The 16,945-nt window shown below is 46.1% G+C and overlaps 1 protein-coding gene across 1 annotated transcript in view; it reads right to left on the bottom strand.

Moving 5' to 3' along the window:
• Clstn2 (calsyntenin 2) overlaps positions 1-16,945 on the bottom strand; it is a 578,116-nt gene that overhangs the window by 91,623 nt on the left and 469,548 nt on the right. The window contains exon 6 of the mRNA XM_057766626.1: positions 6,282-6,467. Within this exon, the coding sequence (XP_057622609.1) occupies positions 6,282-6,467 (186 nt within the window). The remainder of the gene's footprint in view (positions 1-6,281; positions 6,468-16,945) is intronic.

Consider the following 16,945-nt stretch of genomic DNA (forward strand, 5'->3'; position numbering starts at 1 on the left):
GGAAGTGACTAGACCAGGGTCACCCTACCACATGACTAGCTAGAGACAGGTGCCACTGTGACATGCAGATTATGTGCGCCTGGCACAGCCTGGTGTCCAATGACTAGCCAGCTGAGCTGATCACCCCAGTCCCAAGAGGTGCCCCTTCTCCGTACAGGTGTCTGTTCCCAGGGGAGCACACTGAGGCCACCTAAGCAGGGCTCTAGTGTCATTCTGTGTAGGGGAATGGCAGTCTCCCTTCCCTGTCCACAGATGTTGCCTGTCGGAGAACATGACACATTTAGCCAGATGGTGCAGACGTCCACGGACTTAACAGATTGAATGTAGGTCTTGGTATGCTTAAACAAACTAAAGAAGATTTGTTTCCACCCAAAGTTCTTTCACCTCTTCCTCACAAAGAATTCTCTGGGAAAGCTGTGGGAAAACAAGGCATGCCACTTGCAGACATGGTGTGGCAGCAACTGCACATCTCAGTATGCTTACATTGCTCCTTTGGAGTCCTCGGTGACAATTCCTGGAGCCATTAAATGTAAAGGATTTGTGTTCTTCTGGTGAATTACAGCTGTAGTCTCAGCACTAGGGGCTCCAAACCAGTGATGAGCTCTGCTTCCCTGGGCTCTACCAGGGTAGAGTCACTGCTCTGAGCAGCAAATAGAGACAGGACAGGATGGGGGAGATTTATGGGTACAGGCCAATGACGGAGGTAAATTGGGATGTGGAGGTGTGGTTGCTTAGGTCTGTATTCTGCTGTGCATGGCCTGAATGTGGACAGGCAGTGTCCTCTAGCATTTCAAAGTGGGGCTGTAGCAAAGGTGATGGGCATGGGGCCATCAGAGTACACTGCAGGGCTTAGAAAAGGTGAAGTGGGAGGCTCTTGAATGAGGAATTGTCCCATCTAATATCAAGGCTCACTCTATAGTATTCTCAAAAAGACTGTGTGAGAAACACGCAGATGCATGGCATCACTCCTGATCATCTCAATAAATGTGTTTTCAATGTCTAAGCTATGCCAGGCAATGCCACGAGGGCACAACCTTTAACTACATGGAAATGGCTTCACCATTAGTGACTCAGTAAGCCCTTTACTTTCTTGGAAGAACAGTTAAGTGTGTAAAACCGTTCAGGGTAGAGGTTCTTGGTAGAACCTAGCTTGGAAGGCCCTCTTCAAGTGCCTGGTGTACCATTGCACCTGGGCAATAGAATAATGTGTGTATGCATGACATACTTCTCTGACCCATAATATCAACTCTACCACATGTCCAGAGAAATGAGAACCCAAGTGATATATCATAGCAGGAAAGAAGTATTAAATGATAGTCCACAATTCACACGAATCTTGTTTATCTTTCCAGGGACAAACAGTGTTCTAGATAGAGGCTATGCTATTAGCTGGGATCTTGCCCCATCCAAGAAGAACGCTGGGGTAGGAATGACAAACCTCTGTTATTTTAAGCCAATGAGATTGTGAGGTCATTTGCTGCTGCAGCATAACCTGGCTGAGCATCTGTACTGATAATTCACAGGCACAAATGATGTAAGTAACTGTGTTTTCCATTTTGCCATCTACATGCCTGAGGTCTGAAGGCCTTGAGAATAGAAACTTGGATTTTCAGGTGGAACAAGTTGGGCTTTGGTTAACAGGTAGGTAGCCAGACTCTTGGGGTGGAGTCATGGACACCTATTTAGTTTCTGGCCATCTGTAGGAAAAGTCTTCTCTCAATGAAAGACAGTGGTATGGCAGTTGCTTAAGTGGCCTCCAAGGAATAATCGTATTCAGAGAGAGAGACCACATGCCATCATGATAAATCAGTGTGTACAGCCCTGTGCTGATGTCCTACAGATTAAAAAATTAATCCAACCCTCAGCCTAATGAAGCAAAGTGCTATGAGATAAAGCTTTGGAAAGACAAAGGGGCCGCTACTCTCACCCAGGAAACACCAGCCATGATGGCTTCCTAGATGTGTGAGACACTGAGGGCATCAGAGCCTCTGATGGTGATTCTTTGGACAAGCTCTGTTGAGCTGCAGCCTATCACAGAAAACCATGGACTCTCTTCCTCAATGCTGTTCTGCAGTTCCTTTCAACATGTCTGCCTTCCTAGGAAACAGAATTATTAGGTGTTTATGTTATAGATGGTTCTATATTAATTAAGGGTCACACAGAATTTAAACAAAACAAAAACATTTATTGAAGTATTCCATGTATGAATGAATCCCCTGGCTCACCAGTATATGAATCTGGAGAACATAGGGTTGGGCTATCCCACCCTGCACCAGCTTTGGGAGCTCTGGATTTTAATAGCATGCTCATACTCTGTGGCCTTTCCTTCAACAGGACCTGTCCTGGGAACTCTTGACTCACAAACAAAACAGCCGCCTTTGGCATTGTGTTCAGGAAGTGGCGGCTAGCTGCCAGGAGCCCTTGATCCTCCGAGGAACAGCCTGGCCTCCGAGTTACAAAGGGCATATGCACCAAAAAGTACTTTTCTATTTCATATAATATGTAGTGACATAGGGTCACAGCAGGGAACCTTTGCTTGGGCCATTGTTAATGTCAGATTTGATTTGGCTGAGAGCTTTCCCTGAGGGCTGCTTCTTGCATGTCATCCTCAATGCTGTGCTGTGACATTTCACATCTGGAAAGACTGGTCCCGAGACAGGACCTTCATTTGAATTCCTGAAGTTGGGGAAGTTGACCACCTCTGCTAAGAACCCTGGCTTCATGTGGAGCCTGGAAGATGGGATCAGCTTAGGCTGCATCTGGCCCACAATCTGGAGGAGACAGAGGTCCCGGGAGCAGCACTCTACTGTTCCATGGCAGAATGGAAGCATCGCCCATGGCTAAATCTCAAGAAGCAAATGCTGGCCATGCAGTGTTTCTACAAGGTCCATCTCAAGTGCTGCCGCATCAGGTGCCGTTGGAGGTCAGCAAGCATCAGCTACTGCCCTCATTCCCTTAATCGGGATTCACTCACTGCACCTCGTGGGCAGCCAGCCTGGCTGGGTCACTGTCCAGCCACACTAACACAGAGGACGCTGCAGAGCCCCAGCTCCTACAGAAGCAACTTAGTCACTGGTGACTAATGACTGAAGGAATGGGCTCAAGAGAGAAGAGCAAAGACTTGGGAATGAGAAGAAACAAGGGAAAGGGACAAAACCGGAGGTAGAGCGTCAGCATGAAAGGTGATGGGACCGCAAGTGGAGGCAGATCCTCAGGAGAACCAGGAGGAGGCTGGAATGTGGGGTTCCACAGGTGACTGCCAGCACTGTCCCATAAATGTCCCTTTGCTCCCGGATCTCTGGCTTAGGGTGTGGCCCCTGTCATCTACTTAGATACTGAGGTTGGTGCCTTAGATCCCTTCTCTCTTCCTTCCAACAGCTAACCACTCATCAGAATCTTGCTGATTTGCCTCTTAGCTGTCCTAAATTCATCTCTCCTGCCACTCCTCTGGTTCAAAAGTCATCTGTTGCTTAGACTATGGTAATAACGTCCTAATTGCTCTCCCTGTTTCTCTCCAAAGCCAATAAGGATTTGTAGGAAGAAAAGTGCATGAAGGCTGAGGTTTAAAGTGTCATAGCAATTCTCTACCTGGGAACCCAGCAAGCAGCCTTTCTCCCATCTACTGAAAACACAGATGTCTGTCAGCAGCAACCACGCTACCCACAAGAGTCAGACAGTACCATTCAGCCTCTGTGTGGGGCATGACCCAGCTCCTGCCTTTTCCTTAGATCCCAGAGGGCCTGACTTCTGATGTTCTACCCTCTGCTTCTGTCCTGTTTTGCTGTACTCTACTCTAGGCCAATCAGAATTAAGTCTTCTGACTTGAGGCATGACTCACCTGGCTACTATGGTCACTGGGCAGGGAATCCCATAAGAGTGGTAGGCAGTGCTACTGGGGAGGTGGCTCGAGAGAAACAGCCTTGTCTCATCCAAAGGGTAACTCTCAGGGTCAGAAGAAGCACACCTGGGGAAACTGTCTTCCCCAGCTGTGTTAGCCTAGGAGGCTAATGGTCCAGATGGAGTAAGACAATAGCACAGCACGCGGATTTAGCTCTGCTCTTTTTCCCCTCAAAACACTCTCCACATCCTTGCTATCTCCCACCTCTCCCCCAGGAACATTCAAAATCAAATCACAAGCATGTGCCCTTGGTCCCTCGATCTTTAACAAGCGGATTCATCATTTCCTTCTAACCCAGAGCAGTTTGGGAAATGACTGTAACCTATGGTGGCCATGTGGGGTCAAGTTCACTGACATCCCAGGTGCACAGAGAATGCAAAGGGATATTTCTTCCAAGTAAGATGTCAGGTTGCATGGCTTCTGTGAACTAAGTGGAGGAAAGGGAATGATGGAAGCCTTGTGTGAACATCTCAAATGCCTACATACCCACTTTCGAAATAGTTGTTTAAAGTACTATTTTCCCCAAACTGCCGAATGTTTCAGAGGGGCAAGCCTGCCCACAGACCTTCCCCAAAAGCCTGGTGGTATGATGAACAGAATATACTGACTAACCAGGCTTATCTTGGGTCTAAAATTTTCACTTGATTCTTTGGGGCAAGAGCAAACAGTGAAAAAGATTTCCTAAAGAGAGTGGTGGAGGCCCTCACGGAGGCAACACATTTAACTGTATGCGGAGGGGCCTCGCTTTCCTTTTGGAAAGATGTGGTTACTGCCAAATGCAGTCCACGGTGGGAGGAGACTTCACCTCAGCTCCCCACAGTGAGAGAGGAGGGTGGTGAGTCCTTGGATATCCCTGCAGAGAACGAAGCAGAAGTGCTGTGTGTCCAAGCAGGATGAAGAGCTCCATCGACACAGCAGCAAACAGTTTACGGAGCCCATAGACTAGCTCCACCTCATAGATATTTCGTCTCTCCTTCACAGTCTCGCCGGAGAGCAGTTGTTCAGCTCTAGGGACCAGGCTGACCATAGCAAATGCTTGACTAATGACCCTGCCGTTCAGATAGATCTGCTCTCAAACCCTATCTCTCATACTTTCTATCTATGTCAACCTCAACAGATTACATACTTTGAGTCCCCAGGTTTCCGTCTTTAGAGCTGAGTGAATATATTCTCCTTACAGTACGCATGTGAAAGCCAAATGAAGCATCATAGGCTGAGAGTCATGGGATGCACACCATAGATGTGCAGTAAAGGCAGGCTTGGTCTAAACCACCCTCCATGGCATCCTCATAGCATACTAATTTCCTGTCAATATTTCCTGGCCTTCCTCCTTTCCAGAAGCCCACTCTCCCTCTCCATTAATAATTGTTTCCCTGTCTCCCTTTCTCCTCCATGTGTGTAGTGATATTTTATTTGTGTTTTAATAAATAAAACTTTCCTGAAGATCAGTGAGTAAAACAATCCCACCTCTCAGCCTTACAGACCAGGTAGTGGTGACACACACCTTTAATCCCAGAAATCACACTCGTTTGCCACAGAAACTGGGCAATAGTGGTACACACCTTTAATCCCAGTCCTAGAGAGGAATATAAGACGGGAGGAGACAGCTCTCACTCACAGTCTCATTCTGAGATTCCTGGAGGCAGGATCGCCATTTCTGACGGAGGTAGAGGTAAAAGCCAATGGCTGGTTGCTTTGCTTTTCTGACCTTCAGGTTGAACTCCAATTTCTGTCTCTGGGTTTTAATTAATCACTCTACACATGCGTGAATATCTCTCTGCACCCACCCCCACCCTACCTGAAGCTCCTCTGCTGTGGACAGCCAGGCACAGCCTCACAGGCCTGTACCCTGAGAAGTGGCTTAGCCACAGACACTCGGCTGAGTGTTTTGTTGTTCCTATATTAAAGCTCTTAATCATTTCATTTGCATCGGGCCTTGAAAATTATGTAGCTGCTTGGTGGAGATGAGCCAAATGTTTTTGCAGGTGTCTGGCTCCTCTTTTTATAATGGTTTTGAGAGCAAGAAGCTCTCGAGAACCTGGCATGGCAGAAGGACCTTGAGTGTCACTTGGTTCTGTGTCAGAAACTTTTAACTGAATTTTGCTATTTAATCCTCATCTTACCAGTGCAGAATTTCCGAAAGCTTTGTCATGCTATTTGCCTAAAGCCACACGACTGGCAAGCAGACTCTGAATCAGTTGTGCTTGAGGCCAAAAGCTGAATTTTCTGACCCTTCTGCCCTAAGCAAATATCCCTCCAGGAGGGCTGATGCAGGTTGGGAAGGCTGGGTTTCCTTCCCCCCCTAGGTCTAATTAGATAAACTTCATTTGCATGTATCACTGGAAAGCTATTAATTGAACAAATTCTCCAAAGAAAAGCCTACCACATAATTTCTGAAGGGATTTCTCGGAGTAGGTCTCCCGGTCGCAGCCCTTGCCGATGTAATTAGTCTGCAGCTCGGCAGTGACCTGGAGTGAAGACACGGCGCCATCGCACGTCTCCAGGTGGATGCTGGGGAACAAGGGCATACTCCCCGAGCCAGGCTGGTACTCAATCCGTTTGGTCCAGTCTGAATAAACAAGAAGATTAAATCAGTTACAGTCAGTACTGCTAGGCCACTTGTTTTGAAAAGACAAATTCGTTCCAATAACTCATTTGTTTCAACAAATAGATTAGCCAACAGTCTGAGGATAATGGAAATTTTACATTTGCCGCATTAAAGATCTCACCCCGCCCTAAGGAAACAGCATGTGAACCAGAAGGCTGTTCCCAGCTGCACGGAGCCACAGAAGACTATATGGAATACATCTATGTTGGCACCTTGGTCATCTACCTGCTTCTCAGTTCACGATGTAGGGAGAACATGGAAAAGACAGAGAGAAAAGCATGTGCACATCTCATCCGAGTATTGCAAGGAGACTAAGTCACTTGACCTTGAAGATGCCTGGCATTTGCTGGTGGAAGTGAATGGGGGAGCACTTGGAGCTTGTGTGTCACTGTGCAATGGTGGGAGGAGCATCTGCCAGGGACGGAAAGTGGGACCGATGGTGTGGGTGGGCTGAGGCCCGCGCTCTCTCCTTTTTCCTTTTATGTGACTTACTGGAGACATTTAGAGAGCTGCGTCTTACCCAGTCTTCGCCATTTTATCACATTCGATGTTTATTAGGAACATATGTGTTTTATTTCCAAACAAAAGGAAACAGGGTCCTCCAAGGCTTACGCGAGGTTACAGAGGAGAGTGGAGGGAATCTCAAACATTCAGAACTGTGAGACTCAAGTCTAGATGATCGCTCTGTCGTCACGGCTTTTCATTGGGAAAATAATTGTGAGGTGATAAAGCATTGAAGAGAAGCAAGAGTCACAATCAAAACGGCAGCACAGAAGAACAGAGCAATCACGGAGAATAAACACTGAGTGGGTTCAAGGGGGAATTGATTGATACATAATAGCAGCAATTGAAAGCCAGAGCCAGGGATTCAGGACAAAGCAAACTTCCAGAGACTGATAATGCGTGGTCCCTGGCAGTAGTCAGAGTTCCATAATGCAAGGGTACCGCTGAGAGCCCGTCTCACTGCTCTCCACTGTACTCAAAAGCTGGAGGGTGAGTGGAGTCAGTGCAGGATGAAAACCAGGGGTGCCATGAGGTGACAAGTCCCAAGTCTTGATCCTGTAGAACATCATTAGATGGTAGCCTTTTGCCAATTAGAAATGGAAATCTATGATACGTCTGATGCCACCTGTATTTGTGGGGCTTTATGTCAGTGTGCAGCCACCAGGCACATGAGTCCCTAGTGGGACACTGGCATCCATCAAAGAGATGCTACATGGAGAAAGCTGGCCTTAGGGACCAGCCAGGTGGCTTCCTTTACTGATGAGCCATTTGCTTGGTGTTTCTACATGCCACATCATGCCACACATGGATACAACAGTGAAGGAGTCAGGAGTGAAGGAGTAGGAGGTGATGAATAAGATTGTGCTGCCTTCAGGAGAAGGGAGGCAAAGCGCCTTTAGATCAAGTGTCCGCAGATGAACTTGAGGCCTGAATGCTAAGGCCTGATGTGCTCTACTTGGCGTAGTGGCAGCAAGATCTTGGCTTGACTGGGAGTTGCTGATCAGGTTCTAAAGGCTTCCAAGCTGCAGGTACCACCTCATCAGCACAGCAGCGACATTAATACAAGTTTACAGATCTGCGGTGAGGGTCAAGTGTTACAATGTATTCCTGCATATGATGGGGTTCTGATTGAGGTTTCCGGGTGAGGAATGCCTGTTCCTAGCAGAGCCCTAACATGTTCTAGATAACCATGTAACACAGGTTTAGTTCAGTGCTCCCATGTGAATCGGCTGCCTTAGACAGAGATTATTAAGTCACATCGTGAGTGGAAGTTGCACATCATGGTTCTGAGGGTCAACGCCAGGGAACTGACAATGGGAGGTTCTGGTGAGTAGATCTAAACCCACAAGGGAATATATACCCAATCGCAGCCTCCAGGAGCTGAGACAAAACCATTCTATTATACCCACAAAGACCTCTGCACCCCAACTGGGGTCCAAAGTCCCCAGCCCATCTCAAGAACAAACCATAGAACAAAGGAAAGGGAAGCTTTTGTCTGAGAATCATGGAATTCTAAGAAGCCATTCACAGCTAGCTAGTAATGTGTCCCAGAGACAGAAAGATTTCTGCAGCTGTGTTAGATCATGCTGTTTCCTCTACATGGTATCCCCTTCCTTCCTGCCGCATCCTCCATGCATCCTTCTGAGATTGCTTGTCTAGGTAGATGCCTCCATCATGCTTCTTCAAAGCTCGTCACATTCTCATGAAGTATTAGGCCCGAGTTTGAGAGGTGACTGAACCATGTTGCAGGCTGCTGGTCCAGATACTTTCAGCTGGCAGAGAAAAGCGCTCAGAATCTCCCAAGACAGTGCACAGAAACTATCCACCTGTGGCTTGTTGCCCTCAGTAACTGTGAATTCCTTAAGGGCGGGGTTGTGATGGTTACTCTTGAATTCTCCACAGCTAGCTCCTTCCACAGCAAATATTTGCCAGGAGGGTCTGGAGAAGGCTGGAGACCTCACTGCTGCAATGGCAGCCCATCTTGAGCCCCAGCCAGAGTCCACAACTCCCTGTTGCTACCCCATCCGCCCCATCTTCAGTCCTTTAGACCCATCCCCCACCACAGCAGCACAGAACACATTTGCTTTTCTGCTTTTGGGAAAGCATTTGGTCCGTAGCTAACAATGGCGAATCTGTTTCCTTCCAAATAGGATATAGCATCAAGGAGAAGGCCTGCTGTAACATGAGGGGCCGGCTCTTTGGGGTTTCTCTCCCGCCCGGTCCCCCAGCTGTTTCGTCCCAGAGAAAATCACACAGAGATCTCCATAAGTTATAAAACTGATTGGCCCATTAGCTCAGGCTTCTTATTAACTCTTGTAGCTTATATTAAACCATTATTCTTATCAAAGTTAACCACATGGCTCAGTACCTTTCTCAGTGGAGCAGGTCACATCTTGCTTTTTCTGTGATCTGTGCAGGACTGGGGAGGAATGGGATTCCTCCTTCCCAGAATACTCCTGTTCTCAATTCCCCACCTCTACTTCTTGTCTGGTTTTCTCACCTATACTTCCTGCCTGGCTAATGGCCAATCAGCATTTATTTAAAACATGATTGACAGAATACAGACAATTCTCCAGCACCAGCCTGCTTTCTCCCCTCCTGTTTCCTAGTATTCTTAGTGAGTTGCAAATGGTTTTGTGAAGGGGACTTTGCTGTGAGTCCAGCTGCATGAATTGAAGATCTTCAAGTATAAAAGTCCTCCCCTGCACAGACTTTGGTCATAGAGCTCACTCCATTTATCCCATCGGCTTTGAGGCCATCTTTCTAATTTAGAGATCAGAATGGATGAGAAATCCCATCTCAGATATCACAAAAAGAGAGCAAATAGAGCAGAAACTAAATTGTGACATAAAGCCAGTTGAAGGCTGGCCCAGCAGCCTCTGGACAACCCCTTGGTTGGGAGGACTGGACCCTCTTCTGGCCAGTATGGAAGTCAGGTACAAAAGAGCTTTAAAAGTAGCACATTGCCAGTTGCTTTGGGGAACCTCACAAGGCTTGTTTTTGAGGGTTATGAGGGACAGACAAAATTGCCACTATCCAGTAAAAGAAATCAATGATGCTTTCCAAGCCAACGTCCTTGAGAGAGTAGGGAGCTTACACAAACATCTCCAACTCCTGCAAAAAGAGGCTGAGGAGGGCTTGAGAGAGACAAAAGGAAGTCATCACATCCAGCCTTTGCCACACGGCATGTCTAGTCTTCCTCTTTGTCTGGTGGGTTAGAGAGCACAGTGTTTAAAAATAGGCTCCTCGGTCCAGCCCTCCTGGTGTCAACCCCAGCCCTACCACCTGCTATGGAACTTCAAGGAAATCATCTGCATTTCCAGAGGCTGAGTGGTTTCCATAGATTTGCAACAACTACTCAGAATTTAGGGAGAGGGAATTGAAAACAGGGTTTTGCACCATCAAACACAGGGGCATTTTTCGAAAGATACATTGCTGTTAAGTTACCACTTATTAAATAATACGCCAGGAAGTGATTTTCTGTCAGTTCATCCACCAAGCACTTCTACATTGGCACTTTTATTTAATCCTCCCTGGGACCCAGCATGAGGATGTTATTGCCTTAATTGCACAAATGAGGAGGCTGACAGCTGAAAATTGGTGTGACTTGCCCAGGGCCACACAACTCTTTTTGCAGAAGTTCCCTGCTGAGCCTGAGAATTCACCAGGAGTTTTTGCAGATTCATATTTAAAGACCTATTTGCACTGGTTTCTTAAAGGGACAATCCTGTCATTTGCAAAGGACCAAAGAATGTGGTTGGCTTCAGCCTGACTTTGAGGCAGTTGGTAAATTCATGGTTTCTGGAATGATAAGACACGCATGAGGGAAGCAGCAGCGATAACCCTCCATTCTTGGGTTTCGTGCACACCCATGGTCAAAACTGAGTCTGTGAAAATGGAAGTGGTTCTCACTTCTGGCAAATCCCCGGGTTCAGTGAGGGAGATTTTACAAAAGACTTGTGTGGCGCTGGGGAAGTCACACCAATTTTCAGCTGTGGCTTCATGAAACCTTGGGACCATTCTTATGTAGAAGACTAGAGAAATTTGAACTTGAATCTCAGCTTCTCCAAATGCAGACACGTGACCTTAGCAAAGCCGCTGTCATCTCATGGCCTCTGTTGTCATCTGAAATGATTCCATCTGCTCCTTGGCTGATTATGAGCCTTGAAAGAGGCAGTGCAGCCCAAGGGCCCATCCAGGGACCTCACTGCTGGGTCACAAGCTTCCCAAATGTCTCTGAACATCCTCCCTGTAAACAAGTTCTTGTTGATCTGGAAAGGGTCTTAGATGCTGGTTTATAAACTGATTCATTTTTTTTTCTTAAGTGAACAGAAAGAAGTTGACTTCCTGCTGTTTTAATAACGAGGCCTAAATTACCCTGCCAGCTTTCTTGAAGATGCGAAGAGAGGCATGGCATTGGGATTTAAACTCCTTTCTGTGGATTAAGGATTTGGAAACATGATGAATTTATTAAAATTCTTGCTAAATTTAGGGCTCACACATTTTCTTACTGGGAGACTAGTAACCACCTAAAAACTTCACATTCAGTGCCTCAAGTTGAAAGGGAGCAAATCAGAGATTTCCAGGAAGCATGGGCTTTGTGGCTTCTCTACCAAGAAACTCAAGTCATTGTTCCAACCTGGCCTTTGGGGATGTCACAGAAGGATGAAAGGGACAGGCACAGGCTGGCCTAGACAATCTCCTTACTTTCACTAGCTATGCATGCCTGGATGCCCTAGCTCCTCCCAGCCTCAGTTCTTGGCAGCTGAAGGATCATCTGGTCTTGGAGAAGATGCTGGATTCCCATAAACTGGGAGTAGGCTGGATATTGGAATAGTGGGGAGTGGGAAGGCGAGAAAGGAGTTCCCTGATAGGTTTGAACAGAAATCTTTCAGTGTTTTCCCTATTAGAAACTTGGTGACTTGGATTTGGGCACCAAAGGTCTCGCTCTGCAACCAGGAGAAGCTACCATGGTACCAAGTATGTGGCCATCTTGTGCATCCAGACTAGGACAGTGGGTAAGGAAGGAGTAGGCTTCAGCAGTTAAGTGAAAGTTAGACGGTGAATGCTGTGAAGAGATTTAGATTTCATTTCAGAACCAAGGAGGAGACATAAAGAGGTATTTTCATGTCCTTTCTAAATATACAAAGGGGTGGGACCCTCCATCCGGCACAATTCGGTCAACTTGCAGAGTGTCATCTCTGCATCTTTACTTACCAGCTGCCATACCACTGGCAGGCGACAAGACCTTTCTGTACCCCTGTTTCTTCCGCAAAATGGGGAGAGATTGCAGCTGTTCTCATGGAGCCTTTGCGTACTGAGATGGTACAAGTTAGAAGCTTGGCATGGCTCATGGAATGTCACCTATCTTTATTAGCTTCTGGAAGCTGGCATCTTCTCCTGAATCCATAGGAATCTGAAGGTAGACTCTGTTATCTTTGCAACCAGCTCCCTGGAAAGGTGAGGAGCTCTGTTTTCAGGTTGGATCCTAAGTGCCCCATGAAGAAGACGAAGCCTTAGAGGAAGCTGGGCTGGTCAGAGGGTGTGTGATTGCCTGGGAATCCTACAGCCTGTCAGAGGGCAGCTGTTGCATTGGATTAATCTGAGCCCTAAACTAGACTTCAAAAAGCATTCCTTGTTTTTCTGAGTTGATTTTCTTTTACTACCTCATCAGCCATAGTCCTGGGTCTTCCTCTGTTGAGGCAGGAGTTATTTATTGTCACTGAAGAGTCTGGAATGTGGCAGGGCATGAAATGAGAGCTACTGCTTAGGGCTCCTGCTTGGTTGATTGACTAGCTGTCACTCTCTTTACATTCTTGATGATTTCAGTTCCTAATGATTTTGAAACAACAGGGCCTTGGTTTCCATTTGCACAAATGACATGATTGGTCCTCTTTGCCAGCTTCCATTGGTCACATTCTGTAACCTTTCTAAGCCTTGGTTTCTTCATCTGTAGAATGGGAACACTAAATAACTGTCTCGGAGGTAGGCACCAGAGCATAACTGACAAGATGAGGGTTTTGAAGCCAGCCCTAGTGTGATCTCAGCTCTGCTGTTTACTCCTGGGGGCAAGTCATTTCCTTCTCTGTGTGAATTTATTCACACAAACACCTAGTTCAGAGTCAATTATGGTGTTTATATGAGATAATAAATGTCAACCACTTAGCTCTGTGCCTGATATGCATAGGCACATACATTCTGGGTGTCTCAGTGCTAAATTATTTGCCTTTCTCTTTTCCAATTAAAAACAATTACGCACAGAAACCATTTAAAAAGAAACACAACACAAACTCTGTGAACTCAATTACAAACATAAGGAGTCCCCTCTCTTACTTTATGACTGACCCTTTGCCATTTGCTATATTTTATTTTAGCAACGGCATTTTTACTACCTTTTAATTCCTACTAAAAGAGATAATTAACTACCAAAGCAGAGAAGGGGGGTGGCATGGATCTCTGTGCCGAGATCTTTGGTTAAGCCTCAGGCCACGCTCTTGCTGGTCCCTCTGTCTGGGGGTCTGGTTCTTGTCCTTCTGCTCTCAGTTCCTAGTTGACTCTGGGAAGGAAGCTTCTCAGGTTGGCCTTGGTGGAGAGTCTTCACCATCCCCACCCATCCCCCACTCCTGAGAAACAGTTATTTACCTATTTGTTTATGTCCCCGCCCCATTCTAGAGTCAGATTAGTATGCCACACATTGAGTAGGCACTCAAAAATTATCTGTAAAATAGGTGGTCATGTGTATTACTCAGGATGCATGCACACATGCATGCATGTATGTACACATGTGTATGCTGCAAATTTTGCTGCCCAATGCCAGGAATCTATTACTATCCTTATGGTTTGGCATCCCTCTAACTCTGAGTCAGCTGCTAAATGACAGGCTGTCAGGCCTTAAAATCGAAGGGATTCTAGACACCCCAATGCTGTGCATATATGTGTGTGTGTGTGTGTGGAGGGGTGAGAGCGTGTACTAAAATTATTATAAACTGCTTTAATGTATTCATTGTATTCTCAACCATATTTAGTATTTTTATATATTCCCCATGAAAGGCAGATGAAGTAACTCAAAATTTGTCTTGCTCTGATATTTTCTCCAGCTTCCAGGGAGCAGAGGGGATTTCATCCTGTCCCTGATCAACACCATGATTACTGGCTCTTCTGTCTTAACCTGCAGATGTCACACCCATCAGCAGATACGTCCAGGCTCATTCCAGTAGCGCTGGGAAACTTCAGGCAGCTTCCTGCCCAGAAGCCAGACTTTTACTAGGCCCCCTTTCCTGGCTTGTCACTGTCACCCTGAAGAACTTGTGCCACCAGGTCAGGATGTGCAGTGATGGCTGTCCTTATGTCTGCCTCACCCTGTGGAGTGTGGGGGAAAGGGCATCTTCCATAACAGGCTGCTCACTTGCTCTGTGCCTGGACCCAGGCCCTCACCTGCTTGCTACAGGTCTACCAAGACCAGACCCACAGTACTTCCATAAAAAAATTTCATAGTTTTTCAGTCTGATAATAGCAACATACTGGATTGTATCTTTGCCATTCATTCCTGTTTCTAAGAAACTTGCTTCTCTTACTGTTTCATGATGTGCTGGTCCATGGCTGATTGTGAAAAACCTCAGCCCTTCCCTGAAGATATCTTGAGAAGGTCTGCTTTAAATAGTACCTATCCAGATTATTTCCTAAAACCTACTTCCAAGGCCCTCAGCCCCAGCTTTAGAGCATCACAACATTTTATGCGTACATCCAGGGCTCCTTTAGGGCCTACTAAACCTGTACTATGGTTTAGGTGGCTCTCAAGGCCAATGTGTCTTCACTCCAGCCTTATGGCCATCGTTTCTCACCTGGACCAATTCCTATAGTAACCTCTTTACTTCTCATTGCCCGTCTATCCTACACTAGACAACATTATCCAACTAAAAGCTCTAATTTCTTTTCTGTGACTAGCAAGCCCAGACTTTGCTTTCTCTCCAGAATTTACACACCACACAAGTCTCATCACTGTGCTTCTCAGATTTCTGACTGTAGAATGCATGGGTGGCTGGCTTTAGGATCCCCCCCCAAAAAAAACTTTTATAATTCTTCTTTTAACAGCCTCAGAAGATTGCAGTTGAAAAGGGTTTCTTGATGGGGGCGGAGGAGGAATAAGTCATTTGAATTAGTCTTTAAAATGCTCTGAATGCATAGATAGACTTGGAAATCCCAAGTCTAGACAATATTGAGCAGGAAGATCCCTCACAGTCATGAGCTTTGGCCACAGTGGAAGATCTGAGGAAGATCCACACCTGGTGATTGAACAGGGGCTAAGGGAACTCTGTAGACTAGACACTGGCACAGTGGTGTAGGACAGCTTATCAAGGGACCCAGAGAGAGGTTTTCCTTCCCTTCTTTCCACCATACAGGGCAGCACATGGGTTATAATCTCATAAGAACCATAGATACTACACAGGGTTATTGTGATATTCTAGAATATGCCTTCCTGCTTCCAGTAAGGCTACACACCTCTGTCCCTGTTGATTTGGGGTTAAGGTTCATGATTGGTTTAACTGTAAAACAACAGCGGATAGTTCTGAAGGGAGAGCTTTTACCAGGCTATGAGTAATGTGGAAAAACCCTAAGCCCCAAGTATTCCTGGGTAGAATGCAGTGGAGAGGGCCATTCAGCTGCCGAGGAGGACATTGCTCTCCAGTGTCACTATTATATTCAGTCAAGATGGATAATGGAAAAGGCAGAACTTCCCAAAGTTGGAACCGGAAATACTACAGAACAATATGTATAAATGCACCCAGAATTTCGAGTCAGGGCTTCTGCACAAGCTCTCATTTTTTCCCAGTAGGGAACTTCACAACCTTTGTATGATGGGGTTGTGTTAGTGTTATGTAATACTGATGGACAGTGTGGGCTTCCTTCCTTCCCTGTCCTGAATGACACTGCTCACTGGGTACCCTGCTCCTGGATTCTGTGCTGTATATTGTATCTGTGTACAGTAAATAGCATGTTCTCTTTGGATCACAGGTCTCTGAGCAGATGTTTCTCTATTTGGACCTTATGGACATCATAGCTTTGGGAGGTAATCTGAGGGAACTTTTGAAGATCCTAGGGAGAGTATAGATGTATTTTATAGTCGTAGAGAAGAGGTCACTTGCGATGGAGAGGGGTCTGCAGAGATTGGATTATTGCCTGTAACTTTGGGTTTGGTTTGTGGCTTGACCAGTGGAGTGAGGGTGGATGTAACAGTGGACAGTTCTTTGAAGAGACTTTGTAAGTCAGAGTGTGTTTTCATTCACTCTTGGTGGTTTCTGAATCTACCCAAAGAACTGTATGCATCAGACAGGCTTCTGAGCAGTGAAGACTCTAGGATGGGAAGATGGAACATAAGCCCAGTCCTCTGGTGACGTGGATCACTGTTGCAGACAGCACATTTGCCACACAGCCACGGAACACAAGTAACAGTGAGGGGTAAAGAAATCCATGTGAGCTTCAGACATGTGCTGCACAGCATAAATTGGTGGACATTGGCGAATACATTGACATAGTCCAGGCAAAGGAGTTTGATCATGTTAGAGAGAGGAACCTTCTGAATACATCACTGGTGAAGATAACTCTTCAAAAAATTCAGATTCAATACCAAGTTTGAAATCAAGTCTACACATCCTGGTCCTAGGAGGGACTGCTGGAATGGGTCAATAATCACATGGAGAGAATTCTGGGGGTCAGTAGACTTGGGCGGAACTAAAAGGTCAAGATCCTAACCCTAGTGGAAATGGTTCCAGGTCAAACTGACTAAATATTATCATTGGTCTGATAAAGAGACAGTCTGTAGGGGTCTGAATCAGTAGCTCTGAGGATGGTGATGTGGAATATTTGTAATTATTTAGTGCCAGAATGCTGTGGGGGCCTTATTCTATGGATAGGCTCAGCTACTTTTGACTTAGCTT

This window comes from Chionomys nivalis, chromosome 4, assembly GCF_950005125.1.
Source record: "Chionomys nivalis chromosome 4, mChiNiv1.1, whole genome shotgun sequence".
NCBI lineage: Eukaryota > Metazoa > Chordata > Mammalia > Rodentia > Cricetidae > Chionomys > Chionomys nivalis.